The 16,140-nt window shown below is 44.1% G+C and overlaps 1 protein-coding gene across 1 annotated transcript in view; it reads right to left on the bottom strand.

Annotated features, from left to right (window-relative positions):
- GTF3C1 (general transcription factor IIIC subunit 1) overlaps window positions 1–16,140 on the bottom strand; it is an 83,902-nt gene that overhangs the window by 41,959 nt on the left and 25,803 nt on the right. The window contains exons 9-17 of the mRNA XM_065411936.1: window positions 13,960–14,284; window positions 12,862–13,073; window positions 11,848–11,987; window positions 9,696–9,849; window positions 7,866–7,969; window positions 5,987–6,174; window positions 4,671–4,964; window positions 3,899–4,044; window positions 2,638–2,735 (exon numbers count right to left, since the gene is read on the bottom strand). Of these exons, the coding sequence (XP_065268008.1) occupies window positions 2,638–2,735; window positions 3,899–4,044; window positions 4,671–4,964; window positions 5,987–6,174; window positions 7,866–7,969; window positions 9,696–9,849; window positions 11,848–11,987; window positions 12,862–13,073; window positions 13,960–14,284 (1,661 nt within the window). The remainder of the gene's footprint in view (window positions 1–2,637; window positions 2,736–3,898; window positions 4,045–4,670; window positions 4,965–5,986; window positions 6,175–7,865; window positions 7,970–9,695; window positions 9,850–11,847; window positions 11,988–12,861; window positions 13,074–13,959; window positions 14,285–16,140) is intronic.

The raw sequence follows: 16,140 nt of genomic DNA, 5'->3' as shown, positions 1-16,140 counted from the left end.
TCACAACAACCCCCACGGTAGATTTGCCCACGCCAAAGTGGTTCGCGACTGACCGGTAGCTGTCCGGCGTTGCAAGCTTCCAGAGGGCTATGGCCACTCGCTTCTGGACAGTCAGGGCTGCTCGCATCCGGGTGTCCTTGCGCTTCAGGGCAGGGGACAGCAACTCACAAAGTTCAAGGAAAGTTCCCTTACGCATGCGAAAGTTTCGCAGCCACTGGGATTCATCCCAGACCTGCAGCACTATGCGGTCCCACCAGTCCGTGCTTGTTTCCCGGGCCCAGAATCGCCTTTCCACAACATCAACATGACCCATTGCCACCATGATGTCCTCGGCGCGGGGTCCCGTGCTTTGTGACAGGTCTGTGCCACTCTCAGACTTCAGGTCCTCACCGCGCTGCCGTAGCCTCCTCGCCCGATTTCTCAGCATCTGCCTCTGGGAAAGGTGGATGATAAGCTGCGAGGTGTTGACAACGGCCATAACTGCAGCGATGGTCGCAGCGGGCTCCATGCTCGCAGTGCTGTGGCGTTCGGGCTGTCACTGACCAGAAAAGTGCGCGAACTGATTTCCCGCCGGCGCTTTCAGGGAGGGAGGGCGGTGGTGACGGTTGGATGACGACAGTTACCCAAAACCACCCTCGACACATTTTTTTCCCCAGAAGGCATTGGGGGCTCGACCCAGAATTCCAATGGGCAGCGGGGACTGCGGGAACTGTGGGATAGCTGCCCACAGTGCACCGCTTCCAATGTTGACGCTTGCCCCGTTAGTGTGGGCTCACAAAGTCGAATTACTGTCCTTAGTGTGGACAACACGTTCGACTTTGTAATATCGATTCCACATATTCGATTTAAGTAAAATCGAACTACTCTCGTAGTGTAGACATACCCTTAGTGCATCAATGAAAACCAAACTTGTATTCTTAAGAAGTAAAATCTGCCAAATGTTTGAGTTTAACTGATTAGTAAATAGGGGTGAGGGCTCCAGTTGGTCAGCAGATAATTTCATTATAGTTTGAAAGAGAAGATACCTGGCTGTTGTATCTGGACTGATAGAATTGCATGTACACTGTATTATAGAAGGACCTGGCAATGATCCCCAAGTAAGGTTGCCTAACACTATTAGACCCTGTTTTCAGTTCCTTATAACTTTGGCAAACTAAGCATTCAGGCTGAAATATTTCATGCCAGATGTCTCCTTGAGACTTAATTTTTTGGAAAGTTTCAACAAAAACTGGCTCTTTCCAAGAACAAGGTTAGGGTAAAATACACTGTTTAGACCATGTTTAAAAAAAATCTTACAACTGTTTCATTGATACACTCTAGTGTCCCCAAATGTTGAAGCATGAACTTGAAATTTGTCAGAAGGGGCTGCTGGGATCAGAAAGGTGCTTTCTGGTGTTTCCATGAAGACCCATCCAAATTTGGCAAGTTATAAGCCTCTGAAAAAAATCACTTTGCATATGCATGGTAGAGATTTGTTTGAGGCTGGCAGTTAAAAATCTCTGAAGATTTCATCTGCTTGGAGCATGCTCTTACTCAGGGCTGCAGGATCCAAGAAGTACATTCCCTGCAATTGCTCCTCCAAGCTCATGGGGACTGCTATAGTAATGGGGACTGCTATGGTGCCAAGCACTAGAATAGAGAGCAGGAAGAGTGTCTGTGCTGTTCTCTCAATACTTCCCATGCTGGTGCCCAGGAAGCATGGAGGAGAAAGAGGAAGCTGCCTCCTGGAATGTAGAGGGTGACAAGCAGGGGGACAGGCTGGGTGTGATACGAGCAGATAGGCTGGTTTGGAGCAGAGATGGGGAAGAGTAGTAACCATTAGAAGTTAATCTCAAGAATTTAGAACAGAACCCAAATTCCTACGTCTCAGCATTCCTTTGCTGTATAGCAAACTATGACACCCACTGGCAAAGTCTGTCTCCTCTGTCTCATCGTCCTCTGCTGGCTGGTTCACAGAGGATAGCAGCCTCCCAGTGCTACCACCAATACATTAGTTCAAATGGAAGTCTGTGCTGTGTAGCTAAAGGTTCCAATCCTGCTGACTCACGTGGTGGGTTGATACAGTCCCACATGATGAAATTTCTGTTCTCTCAAATTGCTTTTTATTAAAATTTAGGAACTTACATTAAAAACATTACGGTTGTAAAATCAAGAACCCAAAATTTAGGAAATTCCAGATTTAAAGTTGCCTGTGCCACTCTGTTCGCTGACACAGCATGGTGGATGAGTTAATTGACAAATCAGGATGTTCTCCTTTGGGAAGAGAGAAGACAGTGCCATAAGGTGAACTGTCCAGGCCAGAGTGCTAGCCAGTTGGCACTGCTCTTTAACTGACCACATGCCCTGAACCATCTGATATTCTGAATGAGCCCAGAACCAATTAGATCAGCACCTGTCGCAATGCTCCCCCTGTCTCCTTGGAGACCTGATTGATGTGAAAAATTTGTTCGTTCTCTGATGACATGGACAAACTTCCCAGATCCCAGTCACTTTACCCGTCTGTTTTTCATCTTTTAGAGCATAAAGTTCTTCTGGGCAAAGAGTTTGCCCAGTGTAGTCTTTGGGAGAACAATCCACAGCCCCACTTCCTCCCCACAGCCACTTAGTTTGACACATCCCACCACCACAGGTACTTGCCTCTTATAAAGAAGCTGCTGTCGGACTGACCTCGGAAGACATCTGATCAGTGTGTGTTTTTTTAGAGGATTGTTTAAAAAATCCTCAAGACCATCCACCTAAAAAAAATTATTTTACGATAAGATTATCAAAATGTGAAAACTGACTGAAATTTTATCAGAACACTTACTAGAGATTAACTAGTCTTCAAAGTATCACACTCAAGTGTGACAATTGCCTTCAGAATTTGTTTTTTTAATAACAAATATCAGGACCAAGAAGGATGTTCAGAGAACCATGAGAATGATTAAAGGATTAGAAACCATACCATATAGTGATAGATTAAGGGAGCTCAATCTATTTAATTTGAGAAAGAGAAGGTTAAGTGGTGACTTGCTTACAGTCTATAAGTACCTACACGGGGAACAAATATTTATAGTGGGCTCTTCAATCTAGCCAGAAAAGGTACAACAAGATCCAGTAGCTGGTTGGAAGTTGAAACTAGATAAATTCAGACTCAAAATTAGGCGTACATTTTTAACAGTGAGAGCAATTAGCCATGGAACAATTTACCCATGGTGGAGGTAGCTTTTTCATCACTGACAATTTTTAAATAGAGATTGGATGTTTTTGTAAAAGATCTGCTCTAGGAATTAGTCTGGGGAAGCTCTCTGGAATGTGTTATACAGAAGGTCAGGCTAGATCAGGGGTCAGCAACCTTCAGCATGCGTCCCATCAGGGTAATCCGCTGGCGGGCCGCGAGACATTTTGTTTACGTTGACCGTCCACAGGCACGGCCCCCCGCAGCTCCCAGTGACCACGGTTCGCCATTCCCGGCCAATGGGAGCTGCAGAAAGCCAGGAATGGCGAACCGTGGCCACTGGGAGCTGCCGACCCCAGAGCTAGATAATCACAATGATTCCTTTTGGCCTTGGAATCTATGAATTTCCAGTACATACAAAGTAGCTAATCATTAGTCATGTTAATTCATTTTACCAGGCAAAAGCTGTGTTCTGTGAAGTCTTCAATAAGTCACATGCAAATTATTGTCCTATGAATCAATAGCACTACAGTGCTGCTCATCTTGGATTGATTATTTTCTTCCGGAATCAAACTGGCAAAAACTGAAGTTAAATTTCTATGGACTACCAGCTGAAATTGATTATATAGTCTTAAGAGCAGATAATGCAGACTAAGCATGTCTGCTTCTTTGTAAAGTACTGTTAATAACACTGGACATTACATCATACAGAATATAAATTGCAAAACGAAAGCACAGTACCTTGTGGCTGACTTGCACTATCTGGATAAATATGGAGAGAGGTAGGCAAAGAAGAATGTCACTAACAAGAGCCCAGCCATACCCAAATTCCCTGTGTACTGGGAGAGGAGGGACGTAGCGCATCCACGAAATATCATCCACATACACTAGAGAAAGGATGCTGGTTTAGAGTCACAGATGAAACAAAATTATTAGTCCTATCTGGGGACCAGTTAAGTATTAGAAATCTGAAACCAGGTCTACGTTTGTAAACAAACATAGGAACTGCAATACAGATTCAAAGCAGCAGTCCACCTCGACTAGCATCCTGTTTCTGCCAGTGTCCAGTACCAGAAGCTTCAGAGGGAGGTGCACTAATCCCTGCCATGGACAATTATGGAATAACCCGCGCATAGGAGAATCTTCTTCCTATACTCAGGCAGTGAGTTGTTGGCTTAAGCCAGTCAAAAGCCTTAGGTCCAAACCACCTCCTTTTTTTAGTTCGCAAAAGTACATGTTCTCCATTTCCAGTATGTGCCCCACATTTTAATCATGGCTACAGCATCCACAGCTGAAGTCTGAAATTCTAAACTATGGCAGTACCAATCCTTTAATGAGGGCCAGTGCCTTAAGTAAGCTTTGAGGAGGTGGTGTTACAAGCAATTGTAACATTTCAGCGCATGCTCAGTGAGTAACTGGCATTAAAAGTGGTGAGGATTCCCCTCCTCGCCCACCACCCCAAGAATTCCCCCATGTAGACACAGTCCTGGTCTGATAAGGAGCCAGTTCTTACCTGTCTCGTTACACAGATCTACCTCAGACTCCCGTGCAGGGACTTCATGATTCCCCATGCACATAGTTTCTGGTGCAGCCTCCTCCTCATCTCCTGATGCACCTGGATGGGTTTCAGGTACAGCAGTGTTTGTGTCCAGTATCTGTGGGCTGTCTCTTTTCTCACCATCATAGCATGATTTCTGTTGCTGCCCATTTAAAGGATGTCCGTAAACTAGGTACCAGAGGAAAATGTGGACCATTCTTAACCGAGGCATTTTGGGAAGAAAGCCAAGAGAACGCCCAAGTCCTGGAACTGCGAAGAAAAGAAGATGAACCACTGAATGCAAAGACAAAATAGATTAAAAAGATAAAATGGCTAATTCCCTAAAACTGAGAGAAATTACAAGCTAAATTGATTGGGAGAAAAAATTTAGACACACAAACGTGCATGAAAGTTGGAAGCTGTTTAAGAGGAGTTTATCAGATGGCCAAAAAGCCACAATCACAAATAAGAACTTTGTGTAAAAGCCCATTCTGGTTAAGAGGGGAATAGAAGGACACAATTAGAAATAAAAATGCAATACATAACAAACAAGAAAGGAGAAGATGACAGCAATCAATATAAATCAGAAGTTATGAAGTGTAGAAAATTGATAAGGGAAACTAAAAGACATCAGGGAAAAATTCATGGTTGGCAGGGCCCAGAACAACAAGGAGGAATTTTTAAGTAGATCAGGAACAAAACAAAGGTATTGGCCTACTATTAGACGAAGATGGTAAAATTGTTAATAATGATGCAGAAAAGTTTAATAAATATTTCTGTAAAGCATTCAGCAATCCTAACTTTAAGAGTTGTTGCCAGCACTCCCTAGAACTGTTCTACTTCACTGAAGTCTTGTTTTAGTATGCTCTAATGCATATTTTTCTGCACTACTTTATTGTCACACAGTAGTACACAGTGCATGTGAAGCAAAGGCTATAGAAAAAAAACCCTATATTACAGTAAGTGACCAACTGAGCTATAGTTTTAGCATCCCTGTTGGTGATTGTGGATGGAACGGGGGTCTTTAATTGCTGATGAAGAGCTGGGCATAGCCACCTATGGGAACATTTTTCCAACTGCAGTCACATCACATAGGAACTACTGGAGCACTAGGGGCAACTACATTTCACTGCCAATGGCTTTGGCACACTGAACCTAGGAAGTTCCCACCTGGATTTCACTCTAGGGCACAAATCTGAAGTGTGAGGATCTCTCACACCCTGTATCTGAGAAATGGAAAAGTTTCTCCAGTTGTCTGAATTATTTGACGGATGAGAAGAAGTTAGTTTTACCTGTAACAGGGTGATAATTTTTTAGCTGCATTATGCCCATTTTCTCATCAGTTTTCCTTGCCCGGCCATTATTTTCAGCGTTAGAGGGAGGGGTTCCTTGCATTTCCCCGGATACAGCAGCAGTCTCTTGCCCCAGACTATCTTCCTCTAAATGCTCTTGGGGTGTTGGTGTCTGGGGAACTTTAATCCTATATAAAAATCACACAGCAATATTGGCACATTGGTAAAGTCAAACAGGCACTAATATAATTAATTCTGCAAACAATCACCAGCCAAGGTGACAGTCACTGTTCTGCAAGAAAATCTTCATACAAAACCAAGACTAACTCCTCTCCTTGCAAATCATTACTGAGGAAAAGGGTTTTGCATGTTTGCTCTCACGAGGGAAATAGTGGGGGGTCTCCTGGTGAAGGATGTGGGTCTATTTGCAAAGAACAAAAGGATTTCACTGAATGGACAATGGAGTGGGCTGCACAGAGCCAGGGCTTTGGAGCGGAGCCCGGAGCAGCTCCGGAGCAGTGGAGCTACAGGTTTTTGCCTGGAGCTGAAGCGGAGCCGGAGCACAGCTCCAAAGCCCTACACAGAACACCGTTCCCAAAGCCACCAGGACAAGCCCTTATGACTGCTACAAGAGAGAATTCACTCCAAACACAGGGAGCATCAGCTAGAAGCTTCAAAAGGGGAGAGTGTGCAGGGAGCAACAAGAGGTGCCGCTACCTTAGGCTGTGATTCTCCAAAGGATAGTAACAGTTTCATATATTGTAGGAGACAACAGCTGTAAGTGAGGAATGATTAAGATTGTGAAGTATAACTCCTCCACTGAACAGATATGTGAGCCTGCTATCTAAATGGAATGTGAGTCTCAAATGGGAAAGCAGCACCAGGAATCAGTTCTCCCCACGCAAGGGGTAAGAAATGTTGAGGAGGACACCTCCAGCTGCAGTTGATAGTCTGGGGCACCTCAAGCCTTTGGGTAATGGTGTGTCATGAAAGCTAGCAAGAAGGGCCCCCCTCCTAGTGACATGTATGTGGCAGGAGTGGTCCCCAGGTGATGGGGGAAGAAGTCAGGGGAGATGTCCTTTCCCTACTTCTGAATCAGTCAGGAGGCCATCAGGTATTTCATGACCCCCGGGATCGGTGTGTGTGTAGGAAGCAGTGGCTCTCACGCGCTGCCACAGGCTGGACTCAGTTTGAATGCATGTGACCAGGGAGGGAAGCAATCAAGAGGCTGTCAAGTATCCTCCTGGCCTGGATTTTGTAAATGTGCAAGAAGCAATCAGGGGGAGGCTGTCTCTGTTCAACAATAGGATACAGGTAACCACTGAGCTAGTGAAGTATATCTGGCATGAGACTTTCATAGTTTCGAACAAAAAACCAGAAAGCAGACGTCACCATGCCTCTTTACAATAACGTACTCTTTAGACATAAGATCTTTAATTGGGGCCTGTCCCTACGACTTGCTAGAACAAGTGAGGCTGATACCAGCAGACCTGCTGAAAAATCAGAACTGCCAGGCTTACAAGGTTAGTCTTTGAGTTAAGGCTTGGGATTCAAGAGATCTGCGTTCTATTTCTGGCTCTATTAGACTTCCTGTGTGAGCTTCAGCAAGCCTCAAATTTCTGTGCCTCAGTTTCTCCAAACAAAGTGAAGCTAATACTTCAAAAAAATTCATCACTGTTTGTGAGTGGCTCAGCTAACCCACCCAGGTGTGTCACAGACAAATGTAGAGATAAATAATCAAACAAGACTCAAGGACATAAGACAGAATAGCCCTATGCATTATATGGTGGCACAACTAAGGAAATGAACAAATAGGATGGAAATTTCAGGAATCTCAGACTGCAAATATTGGAGTCACTGAATTGTAGTCAGTACTTGCCTGTTTGCTGTGCTTGAGTTGGAGATCCGGAAGCGCACTTGCTCAATGGCACTTTTTACCAGGGGGTCATTAGGATTCACCGAAGGGTGAACTACAAACTCTACCTGTACAACAAAGTAAAAACAGAAGAGTATATAGAGGAGATTTACTTATACGGATTCAGAGCAAATAGAAATTAATCACCATACAAAAGCAGTATTATCTGATGCCCTGCACATCCTTTATGTTTTACATTAACGGTTCCCAAGCTGTGATCTTCACATCACTTGTTGATGGTCCAGGATCAACTGGCTGGTCATATGGTGCAGTTGTTTTCAGCTGCCTTGTCTGGACTTTTCACTGTAAAGAGCAGCCAGTAAAAGCAGCTGAAGCTAGGCTGAAATCCTGGCCCAACTGAAGTCAATGCCAAAACTCCCCTGGAATTCAGTAGGAGCAGGATTTGACCCAGGGACAAGGAGCCAACTACATAAGAGGAAGAGAGGAGACAGGAGCTGCCCTCAGACCTGAGCCCCCATGAGGCTTGATATCCCAGAGGGAGACGGAGGAACAGAACAAGTAGGTGTGGCCCATATTACATTTGAGAACCATATACATTTAGAAATGTTCCCTAATTTTTTAAGAAAAAAATAAAGACAAAAAAAGCAATTAAAACTGCCTCAACTGTGAAACCTGTATAATTTTAAAAAACATCTTAAATACATATAGGGGAACATAACCATGTAGGGCAGCATAAGGTGTAAATTTTTAACAGTGGGAGTAAATAACCATTGGAACAATTTACCAAGGGTCTTGGTGGATTCTCCATCACTGACAATTTTAAAATCAAGATTCGATGTTTTTCTAAAAGCTCTGCTCTAGAAATTATTTTGTGGAAGCTCTCTGGCCTCTGCTACACAGGAGGTCAGAATAGATGGTCACAATGGTCCCATCTGGCTTTGAATGCTAGTAACAGGCTGAAAAGTGTATGAAAGACTTCAAAAGTCCGTAAGACCAACAAATTCCTATTAGAAGGAGTGCACCTTGAGGACTTCTCTCAGGTCAGGCATTTAGATTTCACAAACTTTCTACTGTGCATGCGCAGCAGGCAATTTTCAGTGGATCATTATCAAACAGTAATTTTCACTCATGATTGTGTAAACACCTCCTCACTGAAGACTGTTTACATAGCAAGCACCAGTTTGAGTTGTGTGAAGGAAGTTCCAATCATTATTTCAAATTAAAGAATTTGTTTTTACCTCCACGAAACTCAAGAACAGATGCAGAGATTTTCATAGAATCATAGAATATCAGGGTTGGAAGGGACCTCAGGAGGTCATCTAGTCCAACCCCCTGCTCAAAGCAGGACCAATCCCCAACTAATTTTGCTTAAATGAAAGAACACACACCATTTTGGATGAAGATCAAGCTTGGGAAAATTCAGCCCCAAAGGTTAACTTATGAAGTTTTCACATGCTCTTACTTTCCAAGAGAGGGCTAAAGAGGGGAACTGTTTGACAGTCTGAACTATGCCGAGAGGGAGCAACCAGCCAGTTACCAGAGAAGTGACAATGGGAAGCTCCAAGCACTAATTAGGAGGAGTCTTGGCTTGCTGAGTGTAGTCTCTGGGTAGCTTTTTTTGGGGTATTACTAATAAAACAAAGTATTTCTACAAGAAAGGCCGATGGGTGTTGACATTGGAGAATATTTAATATAATATGCTGAGAGATCCACCTGTTATGTCATTTAGTTCTAAATTAAAAAATGGCCAAGAATAGCTTGATAATATGTAGTATAAGCAGCCATTTTTGCTGCCACAGTTCCCAGCAGCAGAGACTCAGAGCAACAAGCTACCTTTTTGCTAATGCCATCTTGAATGACTGTTGTGCGGTAGAGTCTGAGGAGCCCTTCTTGGGAAAGTTTGTGTACCAGTCGAACAATGGACTTCTTACAGCATTTAGTAGAAACACCTTCTTGCTTTTCCTGATCCATGATCATTTTCTGAAGCCTAGAACATGAAACAGCATCTTACACTTCTTAGCAGCAGTGACATTTCCATGCTGCTTAAAGCTGCAAAATCTATAGTGAGTTTGTGTTCAAAATTAGTTCTATTTTTAACCTTACACCAAACTGCCGCAGGCCGCTCAACCCACATTTGAAAACTCCATTTGTCACTGCCTGAAAGGAACATTTAGTCACCAACATCCTCTGGCAAACTTAAATTGTGACGTGTTTAGAAACAGTGGCTGAGATACAGCAACTGCAGTGTGGTATGTGCCTGATGTCATAATGTAGGAAAGATTTTTTTCTGGTTTTAAGCCAGTAACTAAACCGAGACTTGAACTTGGCTAGGCTGTGCCATAAGAACAACCCAGCTCTTCTTCTGAGGTTGCCATCCTGTTTTCCAGAATCTCAGCTTTCATTTTAAAAAAGGTAAGTTTAATGCTTATGGCCGTGTAGAATAACTTGAAAATGTGAAAGGAGTGTGCACCATGGCAATGATTTCTGGCTGCATCTGCAAACCCCGAAACAATCGCTCAGGGTTGCAAACTGCCTCATACATCTCAATGGGGCGTTAGCTCAGCTGTGGTAGGATAATTTAAATGTCATCTATGCTTGGAGGGGTGCTGTATAGGGGGGGCTCCCGAGCCTGGATTGAGTGCACCCTGGGTCTCATCGCTTCTTTCATCAGATATTTACAAAGGCAGAGCTTGTGGGCTTCCCAGGTCTGGGGCAGAAGGATTTGCAGATAGCGCAGTAAGCTGAAATGTGTGCCTCACCCAGGCAGTAAAGGCATTGCCGGTGCTCACAGCTCACAGAGAAGGAGTGCAGTCAGGAAACAGTTTTTTAAGCCCAGAATCCAGGGCATAGTCCCGAACGGGGGTAGGGGGCAGAATACATCCCTGAACGGGGAAGAGAACTAAACTAATTATACTAAAACTGATCTAAACACTAAGGCTAGGTCTACACTACAGCGGGGGTCCGACCTAAGATACGCAACTTCAGCTACGTGAATACCGTAGCTGAAGTTGCGTATTTTAGGTCGGCTTACCTAGCGGTGAGGACGCGGGAAAGTCGACCGCTGCCGCGCTGCCGCCGACTCCGCTGCCGCCTCCTGCCGAGGTGGATTTCCGGAGTCGACGGCAGAGCGATCAGGGATCGATTTTACCGCGTCTTCACTAGACGCGGTAAGCCGATCCCCGATAAACCGATTGCTACCCGCCGGATCGGCGGGTAGTGAAGACAAAGCCTAAGAAAAACTATGTGCAAACTATTTACAACTAGGCAGAAGTAAGTCATTCTTAGAAAACAAAGAGCATGAAGGAACAGTGGGTTCCGACTCAGGCCAGGCGGCAGTAAGAGGGAACTGGAGAGGCGTCAACCCACACTACCTCTTACACCCTCAGCTGGGAGCATGAGGAGACACACTACGTATGTGTGGGTCAACTAACATTGCTAAGAAACACTTCCAGACTCAAGCGCATGGCATGCATCCGCACCCACACGTGGAATACTCACAGGGACCATCACTTGAAGAAGCTTATATATGCAATTAGACCTTTTATTGTTTATATGTTTATTGTGTCAGACTTATCCTAAAATAAATGTACTGTGCTTTGACAGAACTCTGTTACTCGTAGCTGCTGGCATACAGCTAATAGCCCTCTGAGACAAAGTGAAGTGCAGGGGTTAGACGTTAGTCAGACCTGCTGGGATAAACACAGTGAAGAATAAGGGGGCTGCAAACCTATACCTCTGCTCAGTAGGGAGATGGACTAGAGGCTTTGAGGGCATTCCTTGAGCAGACCATGGAGGGGGTCAAAAGGTGCAGTTATTCTGAAACTGTAAATACCTGCATTCCTACAGTACAGAACATGCTGCCAACAGGAAACCAGGATCAACCACCATGTAATGAAGTGCACAGACTTTTCAAAGCAGTGATTGTGCTACCATAATGCTTCACGCTCCCACTAAACAAGTAAACAGCTTTCAGACCCTGTCTTACGTGAACAAGCTTTCGATTAAGCGGAGGTTTCGGACAGCTTCTACGATGAGATTTCGGCGCTTCAGTAGCCGGTATGTTTCATGAGATCTCTCCACTGCAGTGGTTCTGGAGCGCTTTTCCTTCTTTTGCTCAGCGTTCTTCTAGTGAAGAGCATGGAGAGAGGAAATTCAGTCTGTACAAACTCAAGGAGTTCCTGTCTGCCCCTCTATCACCATAGTATCTGAGTCTCTCTCAACTTTAATGTGTTATCTTCTCAGCATCCTGGTGAGGCAGAGCAGTACTATTTATTCCCATCTTGTAGATGGGAACTGAAGCACAGACTAAGTGACCTGCCCAAGGTCATATAGGGAGTCTGGTGGAGCAGAGAACTGAACCCAGCTTTCCCATGTCTGAAGCTTGTGTCCTAAACAACTGGTCTATCTTCCACCAAACTTCAATAACCATGCCCAAATCATGCATCACCATCAGGTTTTGAACCCTGAACCTTCAGCACCAGATCTCTACCACTCCAACTTCAGGATGACTTTAGGTCTAGCACATGCTAGCTCTTCCTACAAATCTCACTCAGTTTTAGCCCTACGGCATTTGGCTATGCTTGTTTCTGAGTGTTTTAGGTAAGTGGCGATCAACGTGCACAGCGACTGAAGAAGAAAGTCTGCTCAGCGTGCAAGCAAAGAGTGGCATTTCCCAAGCCCCCAAAGCTAAAAGACTGACAATGGGGAAGTTCCTATGAATGCAGTTTCATCCTCTCATTCCACTGCCTAAACTTTGAACTGAATGACTCAACTAGGCTGCCGATAACCTTTAAACAGAACCAGGCTGAATGTGTGCAGGGAGATGGGGAAGCAGAGGGACAAAATAACCAATGTGAAACAAAGGGATTGTAACTGGAAGTCTTGCTATGAAAAGTAGAAAACTGTCACTCAGAGGGTCACCTGCCCAATGCTGCAGGAATTCTCATACTTTAAGCAGCTGTACCAACAAGACAGCAAGTATCAGGCCATAATATCGTACCTTGGGGTCCTCAAGCCTGACCTCCTCAATCACAGCCATATCCCCATCTTCATCTATGGAATGAGTGCCTAGAGAGAGATTAGAGTCCTGCTTTATAGTGTCCAAACTAGAATCCTCCTCTGCAAATCCATCAGGGAGCTCATCGGGATCTTCAAGAAGGCGGGGGGAAGGCAGCTTCTTCATCAGGGTCTTCGTGGCTTGGAACTTGCAGCCTAATTTAAGAACACCGAGAAGTCCAGTTAGGCTGGCCACTTCATTGTCCAGTTCCTACAGGTTTTCCCATGGCCCAGCCATTCCCTAGATGATAGGGACCTAGCCCAGGCCTGCAGACAGGTTCTCTTAAAGTGTCTCCTGCTGTACTCTTCAAGCATCTTCTATCCGATAAGGCCATTGCAGGAAACAGGGAGGCTCAGGGAGAGTAAACAGCTATGCTCAGTATTAAAAATTTAAATATTATTTGAGTGAATTCTGGACATTTACATCCTCCAGGTGATGCTCATTTCCCCCCTCCCTGACTGCATGTAGAAGACTCTCCGGGTAGATTCCTACCTGATAGTAGGGGGGTAGGATTAGCTTGGTCAGCAGCTGCGGCCTGAAGAAAGGGGGGGGAAGGGGAGGAGGTTGTCTCCCGCTTCAAAGACTGTCTTGCCTGAGAGGAACCTCCCCTGGAGCATGAAAGGAGCAGGAGTTCACAACATGCACCTCTGCAGCCTTTCCATAACTCTATGGCAGGTCAGGTGACCCCTTCCCACAGCTCATTGGAGAGATGGATGGGAATGCACAGGGGACTGGGAAGAAGCACCTGTACCACAGCCCTACACCAGTTTCCCAAGAGTCTAGCAGCCTTAGGCAAGGAAGGTGTTCCAACTCCCCAGCCGAAGGAAGAGACTGTGGAATTAGGAATGAATGTGTCACCCCTTGCCCCCCAACAATACAATAAGTTTTGGGGAGAGAACACCAACCACAAACAGGGTGCAGGTAGTGCTGCAGAAGAGACTTTTTTTTTTTTTTTTTTTTAAACAAACCTGATGTCCTCTCCATTTTCTTCAAAGGAAACCTACATGAGAAAGCCAGACTCCCCAGAGAACCATTCTCTACCTTTAGCTGGCGTTGACTGATGTGGACCATCTCGGAAACTGAATTTCAGCAGTGAATCTGAGTTGGCCTTCACTCCTTTTTCTCGTTTCTTGTTGTATTTCATCTCTTCCTCATTATCGGATTCTGAGAGGAAAGTGTCTTCTTCTACAGGAGACAGATCTTCCTCAGGCAGGGAGTCTTCATGCACTAGAGCCAAGCTAACTGTCGCTAACTGTTCACTCCGGGCCTTCTCCCTCTCAAACTGACGGCTTAAATCACTCTCTTCTGCAAAAACGTGTGAAATATACTTTGTTGTTCGTTGCCGACCTTCATCTTCCATAAATCCCTAAGAGGACTGAAAGTCATTATTTTGGCAAATTCTTCTGTTTCTCCCTCCGTTATCCTTGTCCTCTGACCACCCAGATTCTGAACTCCTCCTCCTCATAGCCCACCTCCCAAAGCTTTAATCCCTATTCTTAAACAACTAGGCCAGCCACACTTGCAGCTCATGGAAAACAGAGAAACATTGTTTACACAAAAATTCTGTATCCTGCATAGAAAACAATCACATACCACGATATATTTTCTCTTATTCTGTATTAGAGACATCTGAACAAAACCAAGGTATTTGTTTCTTAATCAGTTTGATGCATACTCTTCTAGAATCTTAATTCTCTGTGAAGTTACTGGAATATGGGACTTACAAGGCTGGATCAGACCAGGGGTCCTTTTACTCCATTATCTGGTCTGACAGTGGCCAGAACCAGATGCTTCAAGTGTAGAAAAGCCCAGAACAAACACTTAAGGAATTTCTTCCTACCTCCACCCCAATCAATGAATGGTTGGTTTATGTCCTGAAGCATGTTTATATCCCTTTTATAATCTTATATAAAGTAACTCTAGATATGAATCCTGGGAATATGTTTTTTTTTTTTTTTTAAATCCTACGAATTTCTTGGCCACAATGACAAGAAATCTTATTAAAACAACTGCTATACTGAAGGGTTGGAGGGTATCAAATGTACCTATACTTAAAAAAGGCTCTTGGGGTGATCCAGGCAATTATTGTCCAGTAAGCCTTATATGGTAAACTGGTTAAAATGATAGTTAAAACTAGAACAAGAAAAAACCTGGAAGATCAAGGTATGACAGGGTTTAACAGCATAGCTTCCTCAAAGGAAAATAATGTATCACTAATCTCTTAGAATTCTTTGTTACTTTAGTGACATGTTCAGATAAAGGAGAACCAATTGACAATTTATTTAAATTTCAAAAGGCCTTTTGACAAGGTCTCTCAGTAGAAGTTACTAAAGCTTTATCTATGCCGGGGGGTTTACCTTGCACTGAGTTTTTGCGTATTAGAGTGTATGCACTGATTGTGTACATACCGTCAACAGTTTTCTGATCCAATACATGTTACTGTGTCTACACGGGGACTGTGCACCATTATGGGTGAGTACCACATGGTGCTTTGCTTCACTTCTGGGTTCTACACATTCCGGGACTTTTCTCCCGTGTATTATGGGATACATACTGAAGTCAGCTGGAAAGGACTTGAATTCTGGGGGTCAAACTCAATTTCCATATCTTCTTTCCCACTCTGTCATCTAGGTGAGCCAGTGCCATTTTCAAAAAGCCAGCATTTTCTGTCTCCTATCATGTACGGGTAAATTAAGTATTGGGGCAGCTAACCAGGGACTGGGCAAGGAGGGGCATGGCTTGGGGAATTTGTGTATTGCACCTTGGCAAGTAGGCTTAGGCCTAGATTTTTAAAGGTATTAGGCATGGCTGCACTCAGCGTTGCAACACCTAATTGATTTAGGAGCCTAAATCTCATTTTCAAATCTCATTTTCAACTGTCAATGGAATTTAGGCTCCTAAGTGCCTAAATCCATTTCAGAAATGAGATTTAGGCTACCAAATCAGTCATGTGTTGCAATGCTGAGCACAACAACGCCTAAACACCTTAAAATTCTATGCTGTTGACGTTGAATTAATTTTTCAAATACTGCCTTCACCATTCATTATTTTGCATATGCTATCCCTTATCTGTCTCCCTTCTAAACTACAAGCCTCTTTTTTCACCGGCCATCTTCAAATCCCTTTTATTTTTTCTCTTTTTTGAGAAAAAGTGACCAGTAAGTTATAATTTATTTCCACAATGATGGTAGATGTAACCCTGTCTTTAATCTCATTTTAATC

This window comes from Emys orbicularis, chromosome 10, assembly GCF_028017835.1.
Source record: "Emys orbicularis isolate rEmyOrb1 chromosome 10, rEmyOrb1.hap1, whole genome shotgun sequence".
NCBI classification, from domain to species: domain Eukaryota; kingdom Metazoa; phylum Chordata; order Testudines; family Emydidae; genus Emys; species Emys orbicularis.
This window is presented reverse-complemented; position numbering and strand designations above follow the sequence as displayed.